This window comes from Xiphias gladius, chromosome 6 (assembly GCF_016859285.1).
Source record: "Xiphias gladius isolate SHS-SW01 ecotype Sanya breed wild chromosome 6, ASM1685928v1, whole genome shotgun sequence".
Classification (NCBI taxonomy): Eukaryota; Metazoa; Chordata; class Actinopteri; order Istiophoriformes; family Xiphiidae; genus Xiphias; species Xiphias gladius.
In genome coordinates, this window is record NC_053405.1 from 26,887,551 (window position 1) to 26,911,355 (window position 23,805).

Sequence of the window (23,805 nt, forward strand, 5' to 3'; positions counted from 1 at the left end):
TCAGCATCATTTTTGCTTGTTTTGACTTAAGTGAAAGCTCTTCACTTTAAAACACATACCAAACTAAATTCATATTAATGATTTCATTAATTCAGACAAGCTTATTGACTATGTTGTATACATTTTTCTCATTTACAGTCAGAAAAGAAAAATTAGCCCGTTGGGACGTATCACCATAACAATAAAGTCGGCTAATTATCCCCTTGTTGACAGTTTCCACACCATTTTATAGTTGATTCAAAGATATAAATCTTTACTGGATAAAAAGATAAGGGACAGAGCATGGTTTTCTTGGCTCTGGTTTATACTATCTATATTATAGGTCCTTCATGACATTTAAAACTTTATTGGACAGGACTTAGAAATCTGGGGGCAGTATATAAAATGAGGAATTTATTAGACTTTGTGCCCTTTTGTGTAGGTTGTGTTTGAAATATTGTACAAAGAGACAGATGAGCTCAGCCTGTGTGGCTGTAACGCTGCAGTCAGTCTGTAATGATGTGCAGTAAAGAGCAGGTAACAGATGCTGAAATAAAAGGAACATGATATATCAATATTTAGCATAACAGATGTGATGTGGCATTTTATAATGCCAATAATCCAAAGCTGACCCTGCAAGTCGGTAACAGCCGATTGACTAGGAAATGTAACAATACAACGGTGCAGAAATGGCACTTTGCTGTTTACTGTATTGTTTCAGGTTAATAGATATACAGGATTTTATTTTTATTTTCAGGGTCATCCAACGATACTCTGAGCTGAGATGTACATTTCTTGCACACAGAATGATGTGATCTAGGCGTGGTTCGGGGAAGGCTATAAAAGCTGTGAAAGCGTGCTAAGCCAGATACTTTTTTCCCGAGGCAGGTGTGCATCCTCAGCCACGAGAGCAGAATTTAAAAGGAGCCGGGGAGGTAGGCTCTGCAGGGAAACCAAAGTAGGGAGTCAATAAGGCCTGAATCTTTTATGAAGGCAGAGGTATTCAGATCACAGCTCTGCCGACAGAAAGAGCAGCCTTCTGCTTATACAAGGAGACAGAGAGTAGTAGAGGGTCTAAATCTCTCCTAGATTTACCTCAATCCTCATTAACGCAGGAGCTGCTGCTCCTTACGGCTCATGCCTCACATTGGAAGAGGTGAAAGTATAGTTTTCTCCCACTGCAGTGTCAAAACTGAACAACGATTCTGGAATACAAGAAAGAGTGTCATAATAATAACCACTGATTGTATTTTTCCGTTGTATTTTGGTTAGTTAGATGTCATGAACAAGTAGGATTATAAAGGATAGTTCTGGTTTATTACAACTTGGGTGGTACTTTCATAGTTTCGCGTATCATTTCTGTTGGTTATGATAACACTTGGGCTGCGAATAACGATTACTTTTTAATTATGGAATAAACTGCTGATCATTTTCTCGATTAATCGCTTAATTGCATGATGTGTGACATGTCCAAAAACTGTGAAAAATACCTATCACACTTTCCTAAAGCCCAAGGTGACATCTTCAAATTGTTTGTTCTTTCCGACCGAGAGTCCAAAACCAGAAAGATGTTCAGTTTACCATCAAGACTAAGACCAAAAAAAAAGCACAAATCCTCACAATTAAGAAGCTTGAACAAGGGAAATGTTTGGCATTTTTGCTTGTAAAATGACTTAAGCTATTAATCTGTCATCAAAATACTTTGTTTTAAGTTTTTCGTCAGTCGACTGACTAGATTAATTGAGTAATGCTTGGAGCTCTAGATGATTCTGTACTCATAAAAGTAACTGCTGAGATCTGGGACCACAGCAACATCATTAGAATTAAGTCCGATTGGGCCGAAAACGAGAGCGGCCGGACAGTCAGACATGCAATAATTAAGCCAACAGTTTACCCAGATTATCTAAACCACTTTCCTTTGAGGTAAAACTGTGAGTTAGCACACCCAAAATATCGGCCGTAGTCCCTCATTGCACAATAAAACTGCAACAATGGTAAGTACAGTAGGCCAGAGTTAAAACGGTGTCATCTTCTCTTCCAAATATGTTTTACTAACCTTGAGGTTTCTTTAAACCCTGTCTGATTGTCTGGCTGCTTGTTCTTTGCCCAGTCGGACTTCTTGTTAACAATGTTGGTCAAAACGTGAAAACATGATTTCAGGTGGTAATAAATTGAGTTCAGTCTCACTGCTTTTATCAGTGTTGATTCCAGCAGCAGACAGCAGACACATTTAGTGGCACAGTGGAGCATTTAGCAGCTGAAGAGACGGCTATTTCCCTCAGGAGGTAGAGGACATCAAAGCAGAGCTAAAAGGAGGGTGACTCGTTCGTTTGGTAGCCAGAAACACAACTCCAAAATGAATGCAAATTGTTTCTCCATGTCTGTTGTATGTTTTAAGTAGGCAACTGTTTTCTAGCACATCAGCCGTATCAGCTTTATATGGCGATAATAAATCAATGTTTAGAGCTTATTGTGCTGCCCCCAGTGGTCAAAGTATCAATTAATGTAGGCCCAAAGATGGTGAAGTCAAAGTCCAATAAAACTAGTTTGAGCCAAAGGGATGAGGTATTCCTCAGCCAAAGCTATAACACTGAAATACAAATGTAATTGTTCATATTTACAGCAGTCTTTCCAACGCAGGACCTACACGGTTCCTGCAGAGCTGAAAGACTCAGTTCACCCAACATCACCTCTCACTGCTGTCCTCACTTCACTCAGAGCTTTACTGAATGTTTTTGAGTGTGTGTTTTGTGCGGGAAAGACAGTGTCCGAGTGACTCTTGTTTACTAAGTCTGCGTCCGGGAAAGTTTAAGTTTATTATTGATTAAGGAGACAGAGTGAATCTGAGAACTGATATTTTGTGAAACATCAGCTGAAGAATAGCCCGTGTTGTGTTGAGAACTGAAAATAGCCCATCAGTGCCTAATCACATTAATGCATATTTACTGCTGCCAAGATCTAATTTAGCATGCCAGCGAAATGCACAAAGACACCAAATGACATTGGATGAAAAGGGAAAATATTAATTTGAGTGGGAAACAAATATCCAGCAGGGCTTTAATAGATTTCTGGAAATGCGACATTGACGCTGCCCTGCTCATTCATGATATCGCCAGAGCGCACAGGAAGGAGCGGGTGCAGCATTGCAGAAAGGTCGAGGTTGGTCTCTGTGAGTGTTGGCCAGCTACACCAGGGCTGAGAGATGTCCACAATAACAGACCTTTTTTATGTCCTTTTTCTCTCCCAGCGATGCTCTGCTTGCTCTCATTGCAATTAAAACCAAGTGTCCATCAGAGGCTATCTCTGCTCTGTGTGGCCCATATGTTTGGGTGCTGATAGAGCGTGGATTACTCTGTTTGGGACACAGATAACAGGCTGTTTATAACCTTGGCAGAGTCTGGGGCCTAATCTGGCAGGAGCATATTTCCCCTTGCTCTCCGATAAAGGCCTGTTAGCAGCTTTATCACATGGGCAGATAGAAGTCGCGCCAGAGCGAGACGAGCACAGCACTGTGCCCAATCTGGCACCACACACATGGTTCTGCTGCTTTATTTTTAGAAGCCTTGTCGTCGCCCCCCGCCACCCACCCACCCACCCACCCACCCACACACCCACACACACACACACACACACACACACACTGCCACAAAACACACACATTTACACAAACACCAGGCCCACTCCTTGTCAGAAAGAGCAATTAATTTCTACATCTGCCTTCTCGGGCAACACAAGGACCAACAAACAAATTAAAAAGACAATGTCCCCATTCATCATTATAGCATTTGGAGTTACATTATGCCTGTGCAGGAGAAAAGAAACGAGCAGGGAGATGGAGGCCATTCTCTCTTAGACATGTCATCATGTTCGGTTGTAGTTTGTTATATATAATGTAGAACCTAAAGGTAATTAGCCTGAGCTGGAAAACACAATGTACCCAGGCTGTTGCTGTGTCTATGTGAACTACTCTTTTTATATAATCTACAGTATAAATGGGCATATCGATTTTTTTTTTTTCAAAATATATTCCTGACTAAATAAAAGGAAGGTTTTATAGCTGTTTCCCTGCTTATACCCCTAAGTTGCCCTGGGATACGTACACGCCTGCTCTTCTATTTTCTGTATCCCCATCTTGATGGCTATGCGTAGGCACAATTAGAGAGAGCGCTCCTTTCACAGCCAGAGAAAATTGTCGTCCTCTGTAAATTGCTTTTGCCGCAGCTTAAAGAAGATCTCTTGTTACCCTCTCATTCAGTCTTTCTCGCAGCCCGCTCTCCCGTTCTTTCAGGAAAATTGCTTTCTCGCAATCAACAGATTGCTTCCTGCACTTAGGGGTAAATACAGGTAGACTAGAGCATTAGCATAACATTATTCAGACAAGTGTCAACCTCTAGGCAGTTAGCGCTGCATCTAAGCTCAGTGTGAGGTGAAATGAAGTGCTACAGAATTGGGGAAGCTGCTGCTGGTGTGGCAGAGATTTTCAGAGAGGAGCTGGAATTGGCCAAAAGTGCAAGAGTAAGAAAAGATGATGTACTTCGATGTTTCAGCACTTAAAAAACCTAAGTCATCCTAAAGGAATTCAAGCATGGAAATGTGAAAATCTTCCTTCAAGGCGACTTAATGTGTACATTTTACTCCTTTTCAGTCTGCTGGAGAAGTTTCTGGACTCTCTGGAGGTCTGAAGCATGTATGTCAGCCTGGCCTCATCATCCAACTGTGGGGCACGCAGGATAGGCTAGAGGGCAAGCGGCTTTATTGTTGTGGTTGTGACATGGGGTCCGGAGATACAAGACTGAAAACAGAGCTTGACGTTGGATCAGTCCTGCCAGAGAAAAATTTTAATGCTTTCTCACTCGCGTCAGATAGCTCAAATTAACCTCGCAAGCATGAGTCTAATTAAGTATCCTCATTGAAGCTTAGCACCACTCCTCTTGTCTGCAGATGATTTGATACCCTCTGTCCTTGGGGACAGGCTGTGAAGAGCAGCAGGCGTGATCTTTCACCGTGAGAGACACCCTTCTATCCTCCTCCATTACTCCACCCTTTTCCCTGTTCTTTCTTGATTGACAACAGGGCTTTCTTCTGACCTACATTTGCATCAGCTCCCTGACCCAAATAGGACCCACGTAATGAGCTGCGTGGCCATTTTTTTGAATCCTGAGCAGAAACTTGTGCGGCTTTCATCCTGGCTACAGGGAGGGGTTTAGCTGTGCTGCGGTAGCAGTGTCCCCAGGGCTTTGTGTGTGGAGCTTCAGGGCCGCACAAAAATACGGCCCCATTCAGACGCCTGCGTGCATGGCCACCGGGCCATTCTAGGTCATCTGATTACTCTTCATAGATGATTATTAATCAGGGACTTGTGCTAATGTGCCATATCACTGAGTTGCAGAGGCAAAATCATCAGTCAGAGGCTCTGTTTCCCTGAAGTTGTCCTGAAGTGTCTTCCCAAATATGGCAATAAAGCCAAAATCCATTCAGTGTCCTAGCTGTGCAGAGCATCGGGCTGTAATATAATCTGATTGTGCAATGAGCCTGTTATTGTTTCCTCCCAAAAACAAGGAACAGTCAGCGCTGGCAGGTGCTTGTACACAAACAGAGAGAGAGATCCCCTGGGATCCCGGTGTAGATTCCATGATCGAGCGTGAAAGCCGTTTGGTGCTCTCAAGACATGTAGCCCGTGTTAGTGCGGCAGCCATCACAGCAAAACCTGTCTGATAAACACAATCATCACACCGGAAATATGAGCAGTTTCTTGATGAAGGCTCTTTGTCAAAAACACAGAGGAAACAGTTCTCTTCTCCGACATATTAAAGTGTTTTTAGGGAACAAATTGCCTTTTCTGTTCTTTTAAAACTCTGTCAGATCATATATGTGAGCTTTAACAATGCTCCACAGTGTCGGACATCTTCCCAATATTGTACCGGTGTTATTGAACACATCACAGACATTCATTTACACATCATACGCAGACACAAGGAGGAGATTGAATTTTGCTGTAGCAGAAATATAAATTTAGACTCACAGGAACAACTCTGAAACTTGTTTCCTGGTTTCATTTCCCGTCTCTTCACTGTGGGAATTCCTCTTATCAGTGAGTGTGATATTATAAGAATAATCTCGTTTTCCTTCTTGCACCTTTCATAATGACAATTTTCCATGTTCCTGATTTTGATCCACATCCTCATGGCCTTAAGTGTTACAGTTTATGGAAGATAAAAACCGTCCCTTTTGAAGGAGAAGGGAATGAAACATATTCACCTAGAAATTGCCTTTCTTTTCATTCATTTCCCTCCAGCTTTAGTGTACCTCATTTCATATAATATTGTTCCCATCTGTGCTGAACAATCAGAAAGGAAACCTAGTGGCTGCATTAGATGGCCTTTCATTTTCCTTGGGCCTGCAATCATAATGACATAATGTTGTGCATGAGCCTCTGCAGTGCTCTTCTCTCTATCTCTTGCTGGGGATTCAAACTCAAGCAGCTTCACTGTTCCCGATATGTAAAATAACAAGTCCCTTTATTTCTCCAGCTAAATAACACCACTCCCAAAGGCGTTGTCTGATGTTTTAATGAGAGCCCCGATTCCCGATGCTCAACGCTGTCTTCTCCTCTGCATTTCCTTAAACTGCCAAGTAAGAGCCCCATTAATAATTCAGCTCATTAAAGTGTGTAATTAATCTGGAACTGTGTAACAAGGAGAGACTGGGGCGCAGGGAGAAAACTCTCCAGGGGGGCACAAGAGAAACATTGGGCTAAGAGACACAGCACACCCGCTGCGATGGAACCAGTTCCCCGGCACACAACTAGTGCTCCTGCATCATTTATCTGCCAGGAAAAAGCTACGGAGGGGTGCCGCTGCCGCCGCTGCCGCCGCTACACACCGAGACATCTTCAGGCAACGCAGCCGATCAACACTGCAGCACGAGTGCACAAAGGAAGCTGTGTGTGTTTGTGTGTGTGTGACTGTTTACTGTAGGTGTTGAAGGTCAGTTCCTGGGTTTCTTGGAAGGCTGTTTTGGTCGACACAGATTAGTTCAGAAAGTGTGAGATCCCTCATTTAATCAGAGGCCATATCGGGTCATTATTGTATTTTATTGTCTGCCATAGTCAGTTTATAGCAATTTCTCCACCGTGTAAATGTCCTACATCAGAAACTTATTGTTACACTTAAACCTAGGACATATACAACATACATGTATAGGAAATGGAGGCATAGTGTAATTCAGCATTCAATATCTGCCTAGCATGTTAATTAATAAGAATTAGAAAATTTATTTTGTGGTCATATTTCCCTCTTTCTTGGGCCATTCACATGCTCAATTCAAAACTCCCATGTTTCTGCAACAGCAAGGAAATAATGAAGTTCTTATTTGAAATATGTTGTTTAGATTAGTTTTATATCAAATGAGCTTCACTCAGAAAGCAGCAAGAGGATTCGGAACACTGTGCTTATCATCATATAAAGAAGTCATTTTAAAGAAGTCTTTTCTTTGCACTTATTTGTGGTTTCACTAATATTTCCAGGTTGCAGTATGCCAAATTTGGTCACATTATGACACTGTATCTTTGTGATATCTGTTAACACCTAAACCGGATCATCAGTTTTAAAAGTGTCCCATAAATCAACAAAGCCAGTATAGTGTTTGATATTAGGCTTACCACAGATCATCAGCATTTATGTTTGCCAACAAATAACATGAAATTGCATTACAGAAATGCCATAGATATGTTTGTGGTAATTTAGAGTTGCATAGGTTGTCCAGCAGAGAGCACTGACAAGCTTATTTTTACTCTGCAAAATGGCCTGCTCAAAATGTATTTATTTTTGTTCACAATTCTTTAAAAACTAATTGAAGGGATCCTTATAAATCCTGTCCATTTATATTATGTGTTTATGAAAAAAATTAACTTTGAACAAATATATAAATATCAGATTATTTCAAACTCAAAAATCCAGTATAGGTGAGGGATATGATACAAAACAAAGCAGAAGGTGGAACCAGAGAATGTGTGGCATTTTACTTAAATGAATGTTTCACCTATCAAGATTTTGGTCAATTAACTTTATTTTGATAGATGAATTTATTAAAAGATTACTGCTTTCAGCTCTAATAGTGTCCCACCTATTACATATCTTTGTCACAATTCTTTGAAAATCTAATCTACAGTATCCTACAGTATCAGTACTGTTTGTTGAGGCTTTTGCTTGTGTTATATTGGCTGGCATATCATTATCAGTTTTCTCAAACTGTCAAATATCAGTCGGTATCAGTCAGCCTATAATCTGTTTGTTACAACACCATGGTGAGGTTTTTCATCATGTTGCGCATCGTTTTGTGCTGTACAATAAGTCTAATTACAGTGTGAGTTGTTGCATGAATACTTATCAGCATAACTGCGCAAACATCTATGGATGTTTTAATTTTACTTTATCGTAAACAACTCTGAAAGGATTTTTGCTCTTCAGATGGGTACTATCTGAATTTACACGCCTCTTAATAGCAAAAGGACCAAACTAAGCAGCTGAAAAGAGCCTTGTGCTGTTTGCTTTCAGATGTTTCAGGTAGACCTCAGTAAACAGTGGCATTCACACTCAGCATGCCTGCTGCCATTCACGAGCCCTCAGCTGCTCCAGATGTGGCTTAATTTACTGCGACTTGGCTAATCATGGTGATTAAGGATTAATTACTGTTAATCACTTTTACATAAACTGGTTGGCAGTAGGAGAGTTGCGCTCGGTGAACATGCCACACAAGTGTGTGTAGTCAGAGAGATGGGACAGAGCTGGAAGCCACCAGGCGTCCCAATCGGATGTTTCTGTGAGTTTATGCTGTAGCTTTTTTACTCATGAGCACACCAGTCAAAGGAAGTTAACCTCTAATAATTCTCTGCATCAGTTAATACTGCTCAAATAGTACAAGGCCAAATTGTACGTAACGTGTGTGTAGATTGGCCGTGCCTAAGCATTCCTAAATACAGCAGGAGTCATCCTGAGCACGTTTCTTGCTAACAGGAGAGACACTGTCAATATTCAACACAGCAGTTGTCTCCTGGTCAGCCGAGGCTGAACAGACACTGCTGGGCTGTGCGACTGTCCTGCTACAGGAGATAAGAATGTGAAGGAGCATAACCACTGTGAGTTCCATTAACACAAACTGACAAGGGAATCACAGGGACATCAGGGGGTCCGGGATGAGGCTAACAACAAAGCCGCTGTGCTGTGCTCGTATCCCCCCTGCCCCCTGCACAAGCTGAGGGTGGCAGTGTGGTCACCTTCCCTCCTTGGCCTGGTTTCACACTGTGACATGCTCGTCTGCTCTCCTGAAGGAATGGCTTTAATAAGGTAGAGCAGATCAAGGCGACTGCTAATGACATGGCAGGGCCAGTCAACACACTGCTCGAGGCCATGGATGGCCCCAGTCTGGTGCATGCTGCTGGATGCTCCCGATCTCATGTGGGACACACAGGACACTTGTCTGGATGCTCTTTAACTGCTACCCATCCTTTATGTGAGCTGAGAAGTTGCACAGTGGAAAGAGCCTTAACCCAACTTTAATGATGGATGGAGAGGTTTTACTTCATTGTCTTGCATTATACTACATTTAATCACACGCAATCCTACAGCAATTCCCACTTGTCATTTTCAAAATTTTAAATTTGTTCGACACCTATGAAGTGAAAACCGTACATTTAGTAACTTGGAATCAAAGAGAGGAGACTGACCACAGGTCTGAAATCGGAAGAGAATCATGAATTCTTCATGACTCTATTAGAATAGAGGCTTGGTGTGTTAAAAAGCAGCTACAGGGGTACAGCAGAATGTATTTGCGGTAGAATGTGTTAAGAAATATGCTCCTGGTAGAATACGGTATATAGAAGATTGTAGAGTGGCTCTCAGGTTGGCACTGCCTACTGTAAATGGAGAACGACAGACCTTCTTGTTTGTTTTCCAGTGAGTTTTGTCCAGGCCTGTAACATCGCAAAGCAGGGGAACAGAAACAACAGATTGTGATAGCCTATTATAATTGGACACACAATCTGAAATTAACAGATGCTACTAGGACATGTCCACAACACTGCAAATATATCCATAATTTAGCTGGATTCCAAATCTAAGTCTGACAAGACTGGAAATTGTATTAAAAAAAAAGGTTAAAAAAAATTATTTTAACTCAGGGTCCACCAGCTTTTTCCACATGGCCTTTGTCAGTGGATAGAGGCTGATGAAGAACATGAGATGTGGTTGAAAAATCTGGAAAAAGCAGACCTTGGGTTAAGATTATCTTAACAAACTACCATTTACAAGATCATGAATTCATTTTCACGCTCACGAAAAACATTTCTGGCACACAAAATGACCCATTTTTAGGTGCGTTTTTACAATCTTTTTTTTTTCCTGGGGGGTACTGGATAATTTGTCACCAAAAAATTATTCAGTTGAAATCTGAGACAGGAAAATCCCTCTTTGGTCAAAATCTCACAGCTCATTGACATATGCAGCCTGCGATCAGGGGTTGGAAGAAGGCAATGTGTCGATGTTACAGGGTCATTTCCCAAAATGGCTGGTCAAGTCTAGTGCAGTCAAAAAAAAAACCAAACAAAAATAAAGTCGAAAAATTGTTTGCACTGCATTTGGCTCTGTAGACATTAACAGAACAAGGCGTAGATGGAAGCCTTGGGCTGCTGGTGCGTTAAGTGTCATACTGAACTGAAGGATAACTAATAAAAAGCATTTTTCATGTAAATTCTAGTAGGAAGTGTATGTCAAATGTACCAAAGACTACATTGTTGTAAGTAAGCCAAAGGCCTTGGTGGACCAAATTTTAATTACCTTCATTAGCAGTATCCGCATAGGACTGGAGCGTGTGTGTTTGATCAGGGTTTTTTTTTTTGCAAAGACTACGCGGCTTCTTTCTCTTCTGAACTGGTGGTAACAAAGCAGAGGGGCGACATAGAGGATGAGACGGCAGCAAAGCACTTTAATGTGAAGGCTGTCATCTCCTTTGCTTTTCACCTTCTGAAGAGCACGAGGCCTTATCGGTTTAATTGGCTCTTTATCTTTTTGTTAATTTCCCCTTTAGTGAGACAGCTCCCGTTCTACCTTTTGATATGTCATTTTACATTGGCTTTTGCATGACTTAATGGAAGTGGTTGTATAGATTACCATATTTCATAAAAAGGCAGATTTCTTTTTAAAAACAGTGTTCAGGAGCTCAGTTGCTTCCTAATTTTCTTTATGTCCATTAAGCTCTTTGATATTGTCTGTTAACCTTTTTTCCTTGAAATGAATTATATGACATTGTGTCTATGCTTTAAAAGTAAATGCAGCAAAATAATTGTATTCTTTACACATCCAGAAGTTCTTTATGTGCATACCTAATAAGTCAGGTATAATTTTATATATCTGGCAGGAGTTTAAAGACTTGAGTTCTTGCAAAGACAAACAGAGGGGACTTAAGGAGAGCAGGATTTAACAGTTTGATGCCTGTCGTCTCCCTCCTGGTGTATGTTGGTTCTCTTTCCATTCCAGTACACTTGCGACTGTATAATGAATTATGCCAGTGTTGAATTAGCATGTAGCTGTCGCTTCGGCTCTGGTGCCTGCCTTGTGACAGGACCACCGTAGCACAGGCTTGCGTCGAGAGAGGGGGCTTGTACTGTGATTTATTAACTGCTGAAGTCACAATGAAGTGTGCCCACTGAAGCACCAATGCAAACAAATAGGGCCAGTGCTGTCACTGTAAATTCAAGCAGACAGGCCAACCACAGCCTGACCAGAAAGGGTTAATTATGCAAAAGCATTTGGCTTTCACCAGACATACACAAGTCTGTTTGTAAGGATGGACTGATCCTTAGAGGCAAGATTGACTCTTATTTTATTAAAAGGTGTGACCACAGGCTGAATATCATTGTTAAAATTTAAGATTACGCACATTTCATAAACATATGCTGATTTTATTTGGTAAATCCAAAATATACTCAGCAACGGTTTAAATATCTCATGCCATTTTTCAATTCACAGGAATCCATAAAAGCAATAATTATTCAAATCTGGCAATATAAGATTTTACATAGTTAGGTTATGCACAAATTTATCATTACATATTCCAAACCTTTTGTAAAGCTAACTGTCTAAAATGAGTAACTATTTGCACAATTTAAACAAATGATCCGTATCTCTGGCAAATCTCACAATGGACAACACCGATCAGTGCTGCCTGTAACTGCTGATGGTGCTTGTGCAATATTTTCATCCCCATATGAAATTATGAGTCTCTTTGAAAAGAGCCTTTCTTCCTCCTATGTTGTCGAGTCCCTAATGCTTCCCCACTTTACCTTTTTCTGTTTCCCTTCTTTCCCTTCTTTTTTTGGTTTCATGTTTTTCTGTTCAGCAAAGCTTGCTAGTTTTCTCCATTTCATGTTAAAAAAGGGAGCAACAATAGCCTTGCCTTGATTGAATACTTTATTCCCAAATTTGAACTGTGGTTTAAATTTCAAATCAAAAGTGTCAGCCTGAACGGGTACTTATTTCATTGTTTTTAGCCATAGCGGTTGTTGGTGGTAAAGCTAACAACCTATTTCTTCTCCTCCTTGACCCAAATAAACCACTTTTGCTGTTGCTACAAACAAAGTGGCTTCACTTCCCGTGATCCAGAGGATTTTTTATATTTATTTATGTATTTTTTTTTTAATGAAAGATCGACCCGGACACAAGGAGAAGTTTTAATAAGCTGCGTATGAGCTGAATTACTATTGGGTGTTGTTTAATTACAGAACAAAAGACATATGATATGATATGAAAACAAGTTTTCACTTTAAAGTCTCGCGCTCTTCACCTTTCTAATCAAAGTGCTCTTACAAATGTCAAGTGAGGCGGGTGTTGATCTGCCCGGACACGCTGTCACCTGACCAGCATCGTGTGTCACTTTTGGCCGACTCTCCCTGCGCTGCTACTGATGTAACACTGCAGATCACATTTCAGCAACTGGGTGCAGAAAGGAGGGCCTCCTAAGGTGTCCGCCGGTTTGAACTAAGGCACCCAATCTCTGTCAGAGGCCTTTATATTTGACTGTCCATCTTGCTAACTGTGACAGAATGGCCCAACATCATTAATTAAACATCAGGCTTTCCCCTATTCACCCGATCACCGTGACACGCTGCCATGCCAACAGTCCCTGTTGACATGCCTTCGAAATCTGGAAGGGGATTACATATGGTAATGGTTTTTGACAGCCTGCCATTTGCCTCTGTTAATCTGTAGGATAAGATATCTGGACTGCAGAGCATGGTGTGCTGCAACTCTTTGAGTCTGATATTGTTATGCCATGAAAAAACGGAATCATTTTGAAGATGCAAGCAGTGTCCTGGAAGAAATCTTAATCCCTTGACAAGATTTTGATACAATCCCAAATATTGTCACAGACACAAAAGGGTATTTTTAGACCTGGATCTTGCTTGTATTTGCTGTCAATTTTAATATTTGTCATTTTTATGAACTCCTGTGATGTATAGTGAGACGATATGACAGAGTTGTGTCCTTCCACAGTGATAACATTTCTCCAAAGAAGCTAGTTGTAATGTTAGCCCCAGGCTGCCAACCTACTTTTGTTTTGCGATGGTTCATTCCCCTTCAGAGAGAAGAGTTTATTCTCTGGTCTTTGTTCAGTTAAGACTCAACCCAACTCTGATGTATGATGATGTATCTCTGTTGCTAGTAGTTCAATTAATATTTTAATACCCACACCCATCTTCATATGAGACCACAAGCCAATCTTCTTGAATGACTAATATATGGGGAACAGAGAATGTTACACATGTGCCTGCTGCAAACAAGCAGCGAGGGGGGGGGGGGCAAGCTGCTCTTCCCCAAATAGGGACGTAAATCATCTCCGAGCATGATATTGCGAGCTTACCCTCAAAGAGCAAAAGCTTTTTCCCTCAGCTATGTGGAAATTAAATAAATATTCCCAGATAAATGACCAGACAGTTAAACATCTACCTCTCCAAAAGCCAATTGCCCTGGGCTTGTATTAAATATCGATTTGATTTGCAAAAGGCCAGATGTTGTGAGGTTAAATAAATGTCATGTTCTCCCATTCCAGTTTACTTTTCTTGTCTTCTCAGTCGGTGACATTATGTCTCACTGTGTGTAAACAGCAGTAAAACAACCGACCAGTGCTTACCCATCCTGACCCAGGCCATCCTTGCAGAGATGCATTTACACCGTAAAGACACGTAGATAGTGCATGAAGGTCGCCCTCCAACATTATACCACAATCCTGCCCTCTGTATGTTAATCAGCAGCCAAAGCCAATGTAAAACTTGTGTATTTTATTTCATGTTAACGCACAAAAGAAACCGAGGCAATAAAGCCTGGCGCTTGCCTTCTTCTGAGAATTGCTTGTCAACAACAGGAGGGAGGGATAAGGCATCGTCTGACAACAAGCCATCTTTGAACCGCCTCCAAGAGGGAAATGGCATCCATTAGAGACATACAGAAAATGTGTGTTCACTGAGGGTGAGGGGGGTCCAAATCACACACACATGCAGGCAATTGTTTATCCCTGGGAGAACCTTCAATGTTTGTCTGCGGGTGGCTAAGTAAGTTCACCAGCACTATTGGACAGGGAGTGCCCAGCAGACCCAAGGCTCGAAAAACATTAGGATGAATCAATTAGGCTGTCATTAGCCAATAAAGTGGCCCTCACTGAGTCGTGTAATTATGACCCACAGCAAAGCCAATTTTACGGAGGCACATTATCCCTTTCTTTTCTTTATTAATTTTATTTGTTTGAGATAATCCCTCCATGGTTTTAATTATGTGCTTTAGGTTCAGGATGGAATAAATAAATCATCATTTGCTTCCATCACTCCCGAACACTGCAGGTCTGTGGTTTCTCCATGTGGAGATAGAGCCCATTGCAAGAGAAGAGACTGTAACCATCATGTCTGTCATTGTTATAAGGATCTCGCTGATTAGTCAGTTAAATTAAAGATGAACACCGTTGCATCCTCCTCACAGAAACCACATTAACCCCACACTTAGCAAGTTCCCATCAGATGGTATGATAAGAGGCGGCAGGAAGAGCTTATATTATAGGGAGCAACTACTTCGCTTGTTCCCAGCTCAGAGGACACTGTGTAAGTGTGACAGTGTGCTGTCAATGAGGGATGACAGTACACAGCCAACATGGCGTAATGCATTGTTCCTTCCTGGGTCCCTCCTGACAGATGCTCTCCAAGACAGCTGGATCAGCAGCAAGGATGGAGCTGGGATCTGGGCTGCGCATGAGGAGAGGATGTGATATGTGGCTGATTAGCGAGGGTATACATGTGTCAACAAGCAAGGCTTGGGGATCATGGCGGAGTTTGTGTTAATTGACAGTTTAAGACACGATTACCTATTTATTTTGAGCATAATTCTCTGCATAGAATAACCTGCTCTGTTGAACGTAGTCATTTGCTTTCCATTTGTCGATTACTTTTCTTATTCTTATACCTTTATAAAAAAAAGTCAGCCTACTAGTGGTTTTTCTGTGTCCCTTCTAAGAGATCTCCTAAGAAATGACCTCCTCTGCAATAGCTACTCTTATAAGACTGATGTTCGCGGAGCTTCAATGCCAAGTAAAATAAACACTTCATGAATGTTAAACTGGAACTTGGCAGACGTGAATCGAATCGTTTTTGTTAACACAGGGAATTTTTATGTTCCATTTTCATCTGACAGGCTAGACATTTTATGGGTTCAAGAAGAAATCCGGCCTCGGGTTTTCAGTAGAAACGTCTTAAAAGAGCTTCCTCCCTAACATTTTTGTGCTGGCGCTCTTTCGATTGTGCTTGGACTTAATATTTTACTTAATACTTTTTTCCCTTTCTGTTGTACTTAAGGAAGGGGGATAGGTGAGTTGTGAGCTCATTTTCCTCCATGGGATATTGTGGTGTGCTCTCATTTTAACACCCACTTTAGTCTGGCATTTATGAGGTGGTAACTATAGAAAAAAACTGCATCTCCATACTGGCGAGTGTTCAAGAGCTGGCCGAGCAGTGGGGGCCTCTGCTGATGTACGTTAACTAAAGCAGACAGGCGGGTTTAGAGTTTCTGATGGAGCGGGTTTGATTGGGTCATAACGCAGTTGCAGTCGGAGCGGAATGGAGGTAAGGCGGGTGTGAAGCCGTCCGAGATCCCCCACCATCCCCACCCCCACCCCCACAGCCCCAAACCCGTCCGTACACTATAGGAGTGATGAAGGAGTCTGGGTAATGAGACAGGATGTTTGTACAGTCCTGCTGTCCCAAGAGACCCCCCTCCACCCTCCTCATCCTCCTCCTCCTCCAACACTCCTCCCACACTCAATCTACCTCCCGCTGAGCCTGTGGCCTGAACCCCTGACCTCTTCCACTCGCCAACAGTTGCCATATTTGCATTTTCAGTCCACTTAAAGGCAGGGGGGGTTACTGAGGGAGCCCCCTCCTCTTCCTCTGCTAGTACAGCAGGCCTCATTCTCATCCCAGTGACCCCCTGCCCAGGCCTACCAACCCGGACAGCAGTCTGGGGTTAATGCACCAAGCACAACCATTGTCTCTGAATTAATGATGTGCGCCCTGCCTGTCCCTTCTCATTCAATGACAACGAGACAAATGACAAGTGGTAACGTTTTAAATGGCTATCGACACATGCAGGGCGTAAAGTCACAGAGTCATAGCTCCTGTTAGCACTGTGACCAAAGCCCTGTAACGATAATGCCAGCTGCCATCGATGCACTTTTGATGTCCACTCTGGGATCAGTTTGGATCCTTGCAGCACCAACACTCCACACAGGAGAAGGTGTCTTATATTTAAACGGATGGTTCTCAGATGGAGGAGGAAGAGTCAGAGTCTTGGAGTGTTATCACCTCAGAAAATGGAAGGTGGGACATGAATCTTCTAAAAGAATGGCAAGGGAGACCTCTAGTGGAAGGCAGAGGTACTCATCCAGATTATTGTTGTTGATTCAATCCAATCTCTAGATTACCAAACTGCACCTTCCAAGGCTTAACCTTGCAAAGATATCACATGGCACATATAAGTTTGGATGTTGTATATATGATTGATGTGACTCATATGAATTGAAATGAAATGATCTGACGAAACAGCCAAAAAAACAGCAAAGGTTACAACACCGGCAGTTTAAAAAATACAGTAAGAAAGAAACAATAAAAGGCAATGACAGCATTAATAATACTGAAGGAGATGGGAATGAGAGAAATGAAGAGACAAAGAAAATTGATCCCAACAGAACTAAGAGAAGGCACGCGAGAGCTAGAGATTCCCTAACAAATAAAAATTTCTCTACCCTGTCATCCCTACATACCTTATCTTTCGACAGGAAGGTCATTCATTTAATCTGCAACTAATGATTATTTTCATTATCAAGTATTCTGCTGAGTCATTTCTCAATGAAATGATGAATTGCTGACTGTATAAAATGTCAGAAAATAGTGAAAAATATCCATTAAAATTTCCTCAAGCCCAAGGTGATGTCACCAATTGCTCATTTTTAGTGACCATGAGTCTAAAACCCAAAGGTATTCAATTTACAAATGGTGGGCATTTTTGCTTGATAAATTACTTAAATGATTAATCAGTTATCAAAAAAGTTATTTTTTTTCTGTGATTACTGTGGGTTCATTAATGATCCTGGTGCTATGGACAGGGAATTAAAGATAGATTTCCAGAAAGAAAACATATTTGGTTAAAGGCAAAACGTATGTAATAATGAGGCTGGGATCTGCCTGCATCTATTCCAAAAAGGGTCAATATCTGATTTAATCTTAGCCAATCTGTTTTTACTCCAAAATATGCAATTCTTAAGTCTGAACTTCTTCCTACTCATCATCATCAGATCTCCTGTCTAGTGCTGTGAGCTGGAGAGTCCTGTAATACAGCCATACAGCACAGACCCAGCAGTTTTGTTGCTAGCATTAATTTCTTGAAAAGTGTCAAACTGGGTTTTCTGGAGGGAGTTGAGGAGACTGAAATCTCTTCTAAACAAAACCACAGGTCTGAAAGTGTCTAAAAATATTATCTGTTAGGGTGTTTGAATATCAAAGATAACTGAGAGAAAGAAGCAAAAGTAAATACCGATCTTTAAAGCTTTGAATCCCTTTTCACACCAGAGTGCAAAGACACTTTCATTTAACAAGGGGTAAGCTAATCAGTTTTGGTTTCATTTAGCTGTCTCCTTTATTGAGGTGGATGACTTGTCCGCACACTTCACACTCTTTGTTACAACATGCTGTATCACTCACAATGAGCTGGTGGACGTGTGGGTGCAGCTCAGCGGTGTCAGCTGTGTAGTCAGGCTCCGCGGCTGACAGCTTGTTACGGTGCATCACGCCACTGTAGGTGTGACCTTTATGACTGACCTCTGACCTTCTCCTGTCATTGTAGTGCTGAGTATTCGCGGCGCTCAGGAGGAGGAGCCCCCGGATCCCCAGCTCATGCGGCTGGACAACATGCTGCTGGCAGAGGGTGTATCTGGTCCAGAGAAAGGCGGAGGCTCTGCAGCAGCGGCGGCTGCAGCGGCAGCCTCAGGAGGAGCGGGGGCGGACAACTCCGCGGAGCACTCCGACTACAGAGCCAAGCTGTCCCAGATCAGACAGATCTACCACACAGAGCTAGAGAAGTACGAACAGGTGAGAAGATTATAGACCTGACTGGGCATAAGAACACCAGATATCTGTTTTTGTCTCGCCACATGCTGTTTGAAATTCAACAGAACACACGTTGGTATCCTCAAATTAATTAAAATATACAATGATATAAAAGAGAGAAAAGCTGCAAATCCTTACATTTGCTAGGCTGTAAATAGCAAATGTCTGTGACATTTCTACTTCATAAATAATTTAAACAAGCAACTGATTATCACAAGTATTAGTGAATAATTTTCTGTCAGCCGACTAATTGATTGATCAGCTTGTTGTTTCCGCACTTCTAGGATTATTTGTGCATTCAGAGCCACAAAAGACACAATACAATTCATGGGCTGAGTTCACAGAATACAACATCAAGACACAGTCCATTAGAAAAAGATAACAACATGTAAAACAATAGACTGGTAAAGCGTGGGGTTGCTCTCCACCAATACTTGATATGAGTGTGAGAAAGCAAAAATGAAATAAAATAAATCAACTGATATTGTGTAAAATCCGTGGATTTTCCCCAAATCAGTGTATTTTACTACATCACTTCATGTTTGTTGACTTCACGGTCAACCACTCGGACACGTGTTCAATTCGTCGATCAGCAATAATCAGGTGATTTGCCAGTACTTGACACCACTCTAGGCATTTCATGATACACAACCAAAAGATGTAGTCACAACACAGAGTCCACGGCTGTGTCAACATGGATTTCACAGACTGTTCATCATTGCTTAGCTGCCCACTTCTCATTTGCTCTCCTGAACTCTTTAATCCAGGCTTTTATTCTTCGCCGTGGCAGACAAAGCCTTAAATCAGGTGGCAGCCCTTGTAGATTCAAAATATTTCGTCAATATAAATCACTGGTAGTAAGTATTCACTTTAGATGGTTTTCACCCCGGCATCATCCATCATATGCAGTATGTTGTGTGTCTGTGTGTAATCCAAGTATAGTCTTGAAAGTCTGTTGGGGCGGGGGGGCTATTTCCTCTCATTGCCTTGATAACCAATGCATTTCAAGACAATAGCATCCCTTTCAGAAGAATGTGAGTAAGACAGATGAACACGTGGATAGACAGACACAGACATAGCCTGACACAGCTAAATCCAGAGAGAGATCGACAGGAGGAGAAGAAATGAAGAAGAGACGGCAGTAAGAGACACAGAGTCGGAGTGTAATATCGTGGCAGATTCACGCCTGGTGTCACACAGGGGGAATGAATGAAACGTTGTGGCATGTTTGTCTCTCAGGGTGGCTATGCTCTGAAAGTGTGTGTCTGAGAAGGGAACAGCTGTCATTGGTTCCTCTCAACATACTGCCATCACCACTTCCATTAAATATGAAATATATCAGCGCTTATATTCCCCCTTGGCTGTATGAGAAAGCTGGCCCCCGAACTACATTAAGCAAAGAGTTGGATTTTAATTTTTTTAGACTTCCTTCATCTGTGGATTTTAAATACTGCATTTACCCTGTGTGTTTGCAGACGTGGCTTTCTGTAATGGTGCACTTGCGATGGCTGTGTTGACAAATCAAGGTCCTATTCACAGGTTTATTGACCTTAGGGGAAGTGTTTTGGTGCCTTTTTGACTCATTCCTCTGCGCGTATTCTCCCTACAGGCATGTAACGAGTTCACCACTCATGTGATGAACCTGCTGCGGGAGCAGTCACGCACACGGCCAATCTCACCCAAAGAGATCGAACGCATGGTGAGCATCATCCACCGCAAGTTCAGCTCCATCCAGATGCAGCTCAAACAGAGCACCTGCGAGGCCGTCATGATCCTGCGCTCCCGCTTCCTTGATGCCAGGTGTGTGTCCTTGTATACATGTGTCTGTTGAAACCATGCACTGTACTACGCTCCATGCTCCAAATAACCTCCCAATTTACCAACATTTTAAATACCTCATCATGTGCTTCCCTCTCAGCCTCATATCCATATGAATGGCTGATGTAGGAGGCCTATCATGCTACAAGCATGTTGTCACATGCTGTTTTGCAACTTACCACACACACTGGGCCGGTTTGCATCTACGGATGCCATTTGGACCAGCACACCCAGTAACACTGGCCAATAAGAGTTCCCTGCGTGCTCCACAACGCCATTTCCCTTTTTTAATGTAATCGCTTGTTCCTTTTGATGCGTGCTTTGGATTTGCATACATTTCTCCAAGGATAAATCTCACTCAAAGTCTGAGTTGGAGGCATAACATTTAAATGAAGCATGCGCTCCCTTACAAAGCTCCCTATCCATTCTCTTGCAAATGATTGTGGTGGTGCTGCAGCGAGGGGAAGGGAGAGGAAGAGGAAAGCTTTCACTGGTTGAGAGGCACTACCATGCTCAGCTCTGCTGATTAATCTACTGGCTGCTGGAGCCCATGCTGTGCACATTTACATATTCTCAAGCTGGCTTTTGGAGTGTGGGACAGAGATTTTAGAACAAATCTCCTCACCGGTGGATACATGCAAAGAGATTTTACAGGGTTCCCCTCCAGCTTATGCAAAGCCTTCTTTAGATGTGGCACATGCAGACATGACCTGATAAGGTGCAGAATATAGAGGGTCAGTCAACTCATGGGCATCAGCATTTGATATCTGTCTGCCTTATGGTGTTGTATTTGGGTTTTTTTGCAGGGTTCATTTTCTTATACACACCTTGAAAAATATGTAGTGGTATTTCTTGTTTGATCAATTAAGCTTTGTTTCTGTGCTGCCATGCATTTTTAACATCCTGGGATATTGAGGTTTTACTGTATTATCTGCATACAAGTCAAACTTATTCTACAACAAAAAGGGGGGTAATATTTTTTTAGTTTTAGTACCAAAACCAACTTGCTTTTAAAGCTTTTAATTTTTTTTTTTATTAATGGAAGTCACGACCATGTATATCAACGAACTCTGCAGTTCCTCTAAGCTCTATGGAACATTTTAGCATCTTTCAGTTCATTGTTTTGGTTTTATGGCCTACAACTTTAATGTTTTGGTTCAGGCTCACTGCCCTGGTCAGCCTTATTTCCGGACGCAGCGTGCAGCTATTTCTGTGAAGAAGCTCCAATACACCCACTGTAGACTACCTACACAGCACCCAACAGCAGACAGACGAAGTTAGCAACTAGATGATGGACACAGTGGAGCTTTTAGCAGCTAAATAACCAGATATTTTTCCTTTTGTGTGAGCAAAAGCAGCTAAAATACATTTTAAAATTGTCAAAGTTAGGATTTAAATCAGCAACTATCGAGTACACATGATCACAAATCAAGCCAGTCAACCTTCTGTACTTGATACTGAAATAGTATTGAGGTTTGATACTGTACAAATAGTTTTTGCCATCTTTTATCAAAAACTAATTCTTTACTCGGTTCATACTTTAAAAAAACATAATTTCCATATATCAGAATATCTAGTTTGCACACATTGCTATTAAACCTTTTTTATATTAACATACAGGCTGTGAATCTTTATGATCCGTCAACAATTAATAGTAGATATTGACTTCATTATTATGACCTTCTATGTGCTATTGTTGCTTCTGCTAGTGCTTTTTTCAGTAGCTCATAAATAGAGCTGAAGTGAATCAATTCTGGGCCAAATTGTTCTCTGGAGTCCTGACAAAGTGTCTCACAGTAAAAATGTAGCTAAATTGAAAGTTTTTAGTGTGGCTGAGGTTCGACCAAAGCAAGACCACTGAGACCTAAAGAGACCACATCATTTGAAGACTGGTATACAGTCAAGCTAACATCTTGAGTTCTGGGCTTGAGTTAAATGTTTAGCAAAGTCAGACTGCCAAAATGTCACTTTTGGAGCATGAGTGAAGGCCATGTTTACAGATGAGTCCAGCTTTGTGGCTGAATTCATGCATTCCTATGTTGTTATGACTGACATAAACTGGGTTCAATTCTTTTTTTAACTCTTGCTCTCCTTGCAGACGAAAAAGACGAAACTTCAACAAGCAGGCAACAGAAATCCTGAACGAGTATTTCTACTCACACCTCAGTAACCCCTACCCCAGCGAAGAGGCTAAAGAAGAGTTGGCAAAGAAGTGCGCCATCACAGTGGCCCAGGTACACCACAGATCACTGCCACCCACACCACACCACCTGTAGGAAAACTACTTTACACAGAGCAGTGAGACAAACTCGACTTTTATTCTGAAGAAGCAACTGTAAGCATCTTGGCAAGTAACCTAATAATACGTTTTTGACTGTCATGAGTACAGACAGGTCCTCTAATCTTTTAGCAGTACCTTTCATTGAGACAACAAAGGACTCAAAGTATAAATATGCCATGTCATAAGTTTGTAGTCTCATAAATCAAACCAGACTAAGCTATTTTTGACCAGTGACCGTGTTTCTACTGAAGTAATACAAGATAAAGAAAACACTAATGTCATAGTTCTTATCTCTTCATATAGCGAATCAAATTTTATACAATATAATATACAACAACCAGAATATACAACGTCCAGTAAAAGTACGTCTGTGAATTGTGACACAAAAATGGACACAATGGATATAAATGTAATCAGTTGTTTTAATAATTTAAAATTTAATAAAAGATATAGTATTTAATTTCCTTTACCTTGTTTCATATTGTTATAAAAATGTATGGGTTTTTTTTGTTACTGATCAAAAATAAAACTTTGAGCTCTGGTTACTTGTGATTGGCATTTGTCATTATTTTTTGAAGTTATTGACAAAACTTTTAATTGACTGATAAAAAACAAAAGGTTAACAGGTTTATCAACTCTGAAACTTGTGGTTTAAACTTTATATAGAAGTAATTAGCAAAGCCCTCACGTAGTGAAAATTAGCACTGCAGTCTTTGAGGGCATGAGCAGTGTAATGATAAATAACTAGAAAATCTTATACTACCTTAACCAACATTGAAAAACATTGAGATGTTGGTTCCAGTGATGCTTACAAGTCAAAAGTAAAATATTTTGGCACCTTGTTTTTTCATCTTTGCATTCTAGCGCCCAAGTTGTTTCTATCCTGTGAGAATTGATAATAAGGAAAGCAATGACAACGCCAAGGTAAACAGCAGTTTGTGTTTTGAATCCATCATTTGGGAATGGATTGTTTTCTCAATTGGTTTCATTAATTTCTACCAAATGATTTGAGGATGCATCTGGGCCTGATTGT

At 41.3% G+C, this 23,805-nt stretch overlaps 1 protein-coding gene across 5 annotated transcripts in view; it reads left to right on the forward strand.

Moving 5' to 3' along the window:
* The window catches only part of LOC120790844 (pre-B-cell leukemia transcription factor 1), a 59,594-nt gene that overhangs the window by 26,855 nt on the left and 8,934 nt on the right, over positions 1-23,805 (forward strand). For 3 of the 5 annotated variants that reach the window (XM_040128758.1, XM_040128760.1, XM_040128763.1), the window contains exons 3-6: positions 18,411-18,655; positions 20,283-20,473; positions 22,590-22,725; positions 23,637-23,696. In XM_040128758.1, coding sequence (XP_039984692.1) covers positions 18,411-18,655; positions 20,283-20,473; positions 22,590-22,725; positions 23,637-23,696 — 632 coding nt within the window. The remainder of the gene's footprint in view (positions 1-18,410; positions 18,656-20,282; positions 20,474-22,589; positions 22,726-23,636; positions 23,697-23,805) is intronic. The other 2 variants (XM_040128759.1, XM_040128762.1) reach the window with 1 other exon arrangement.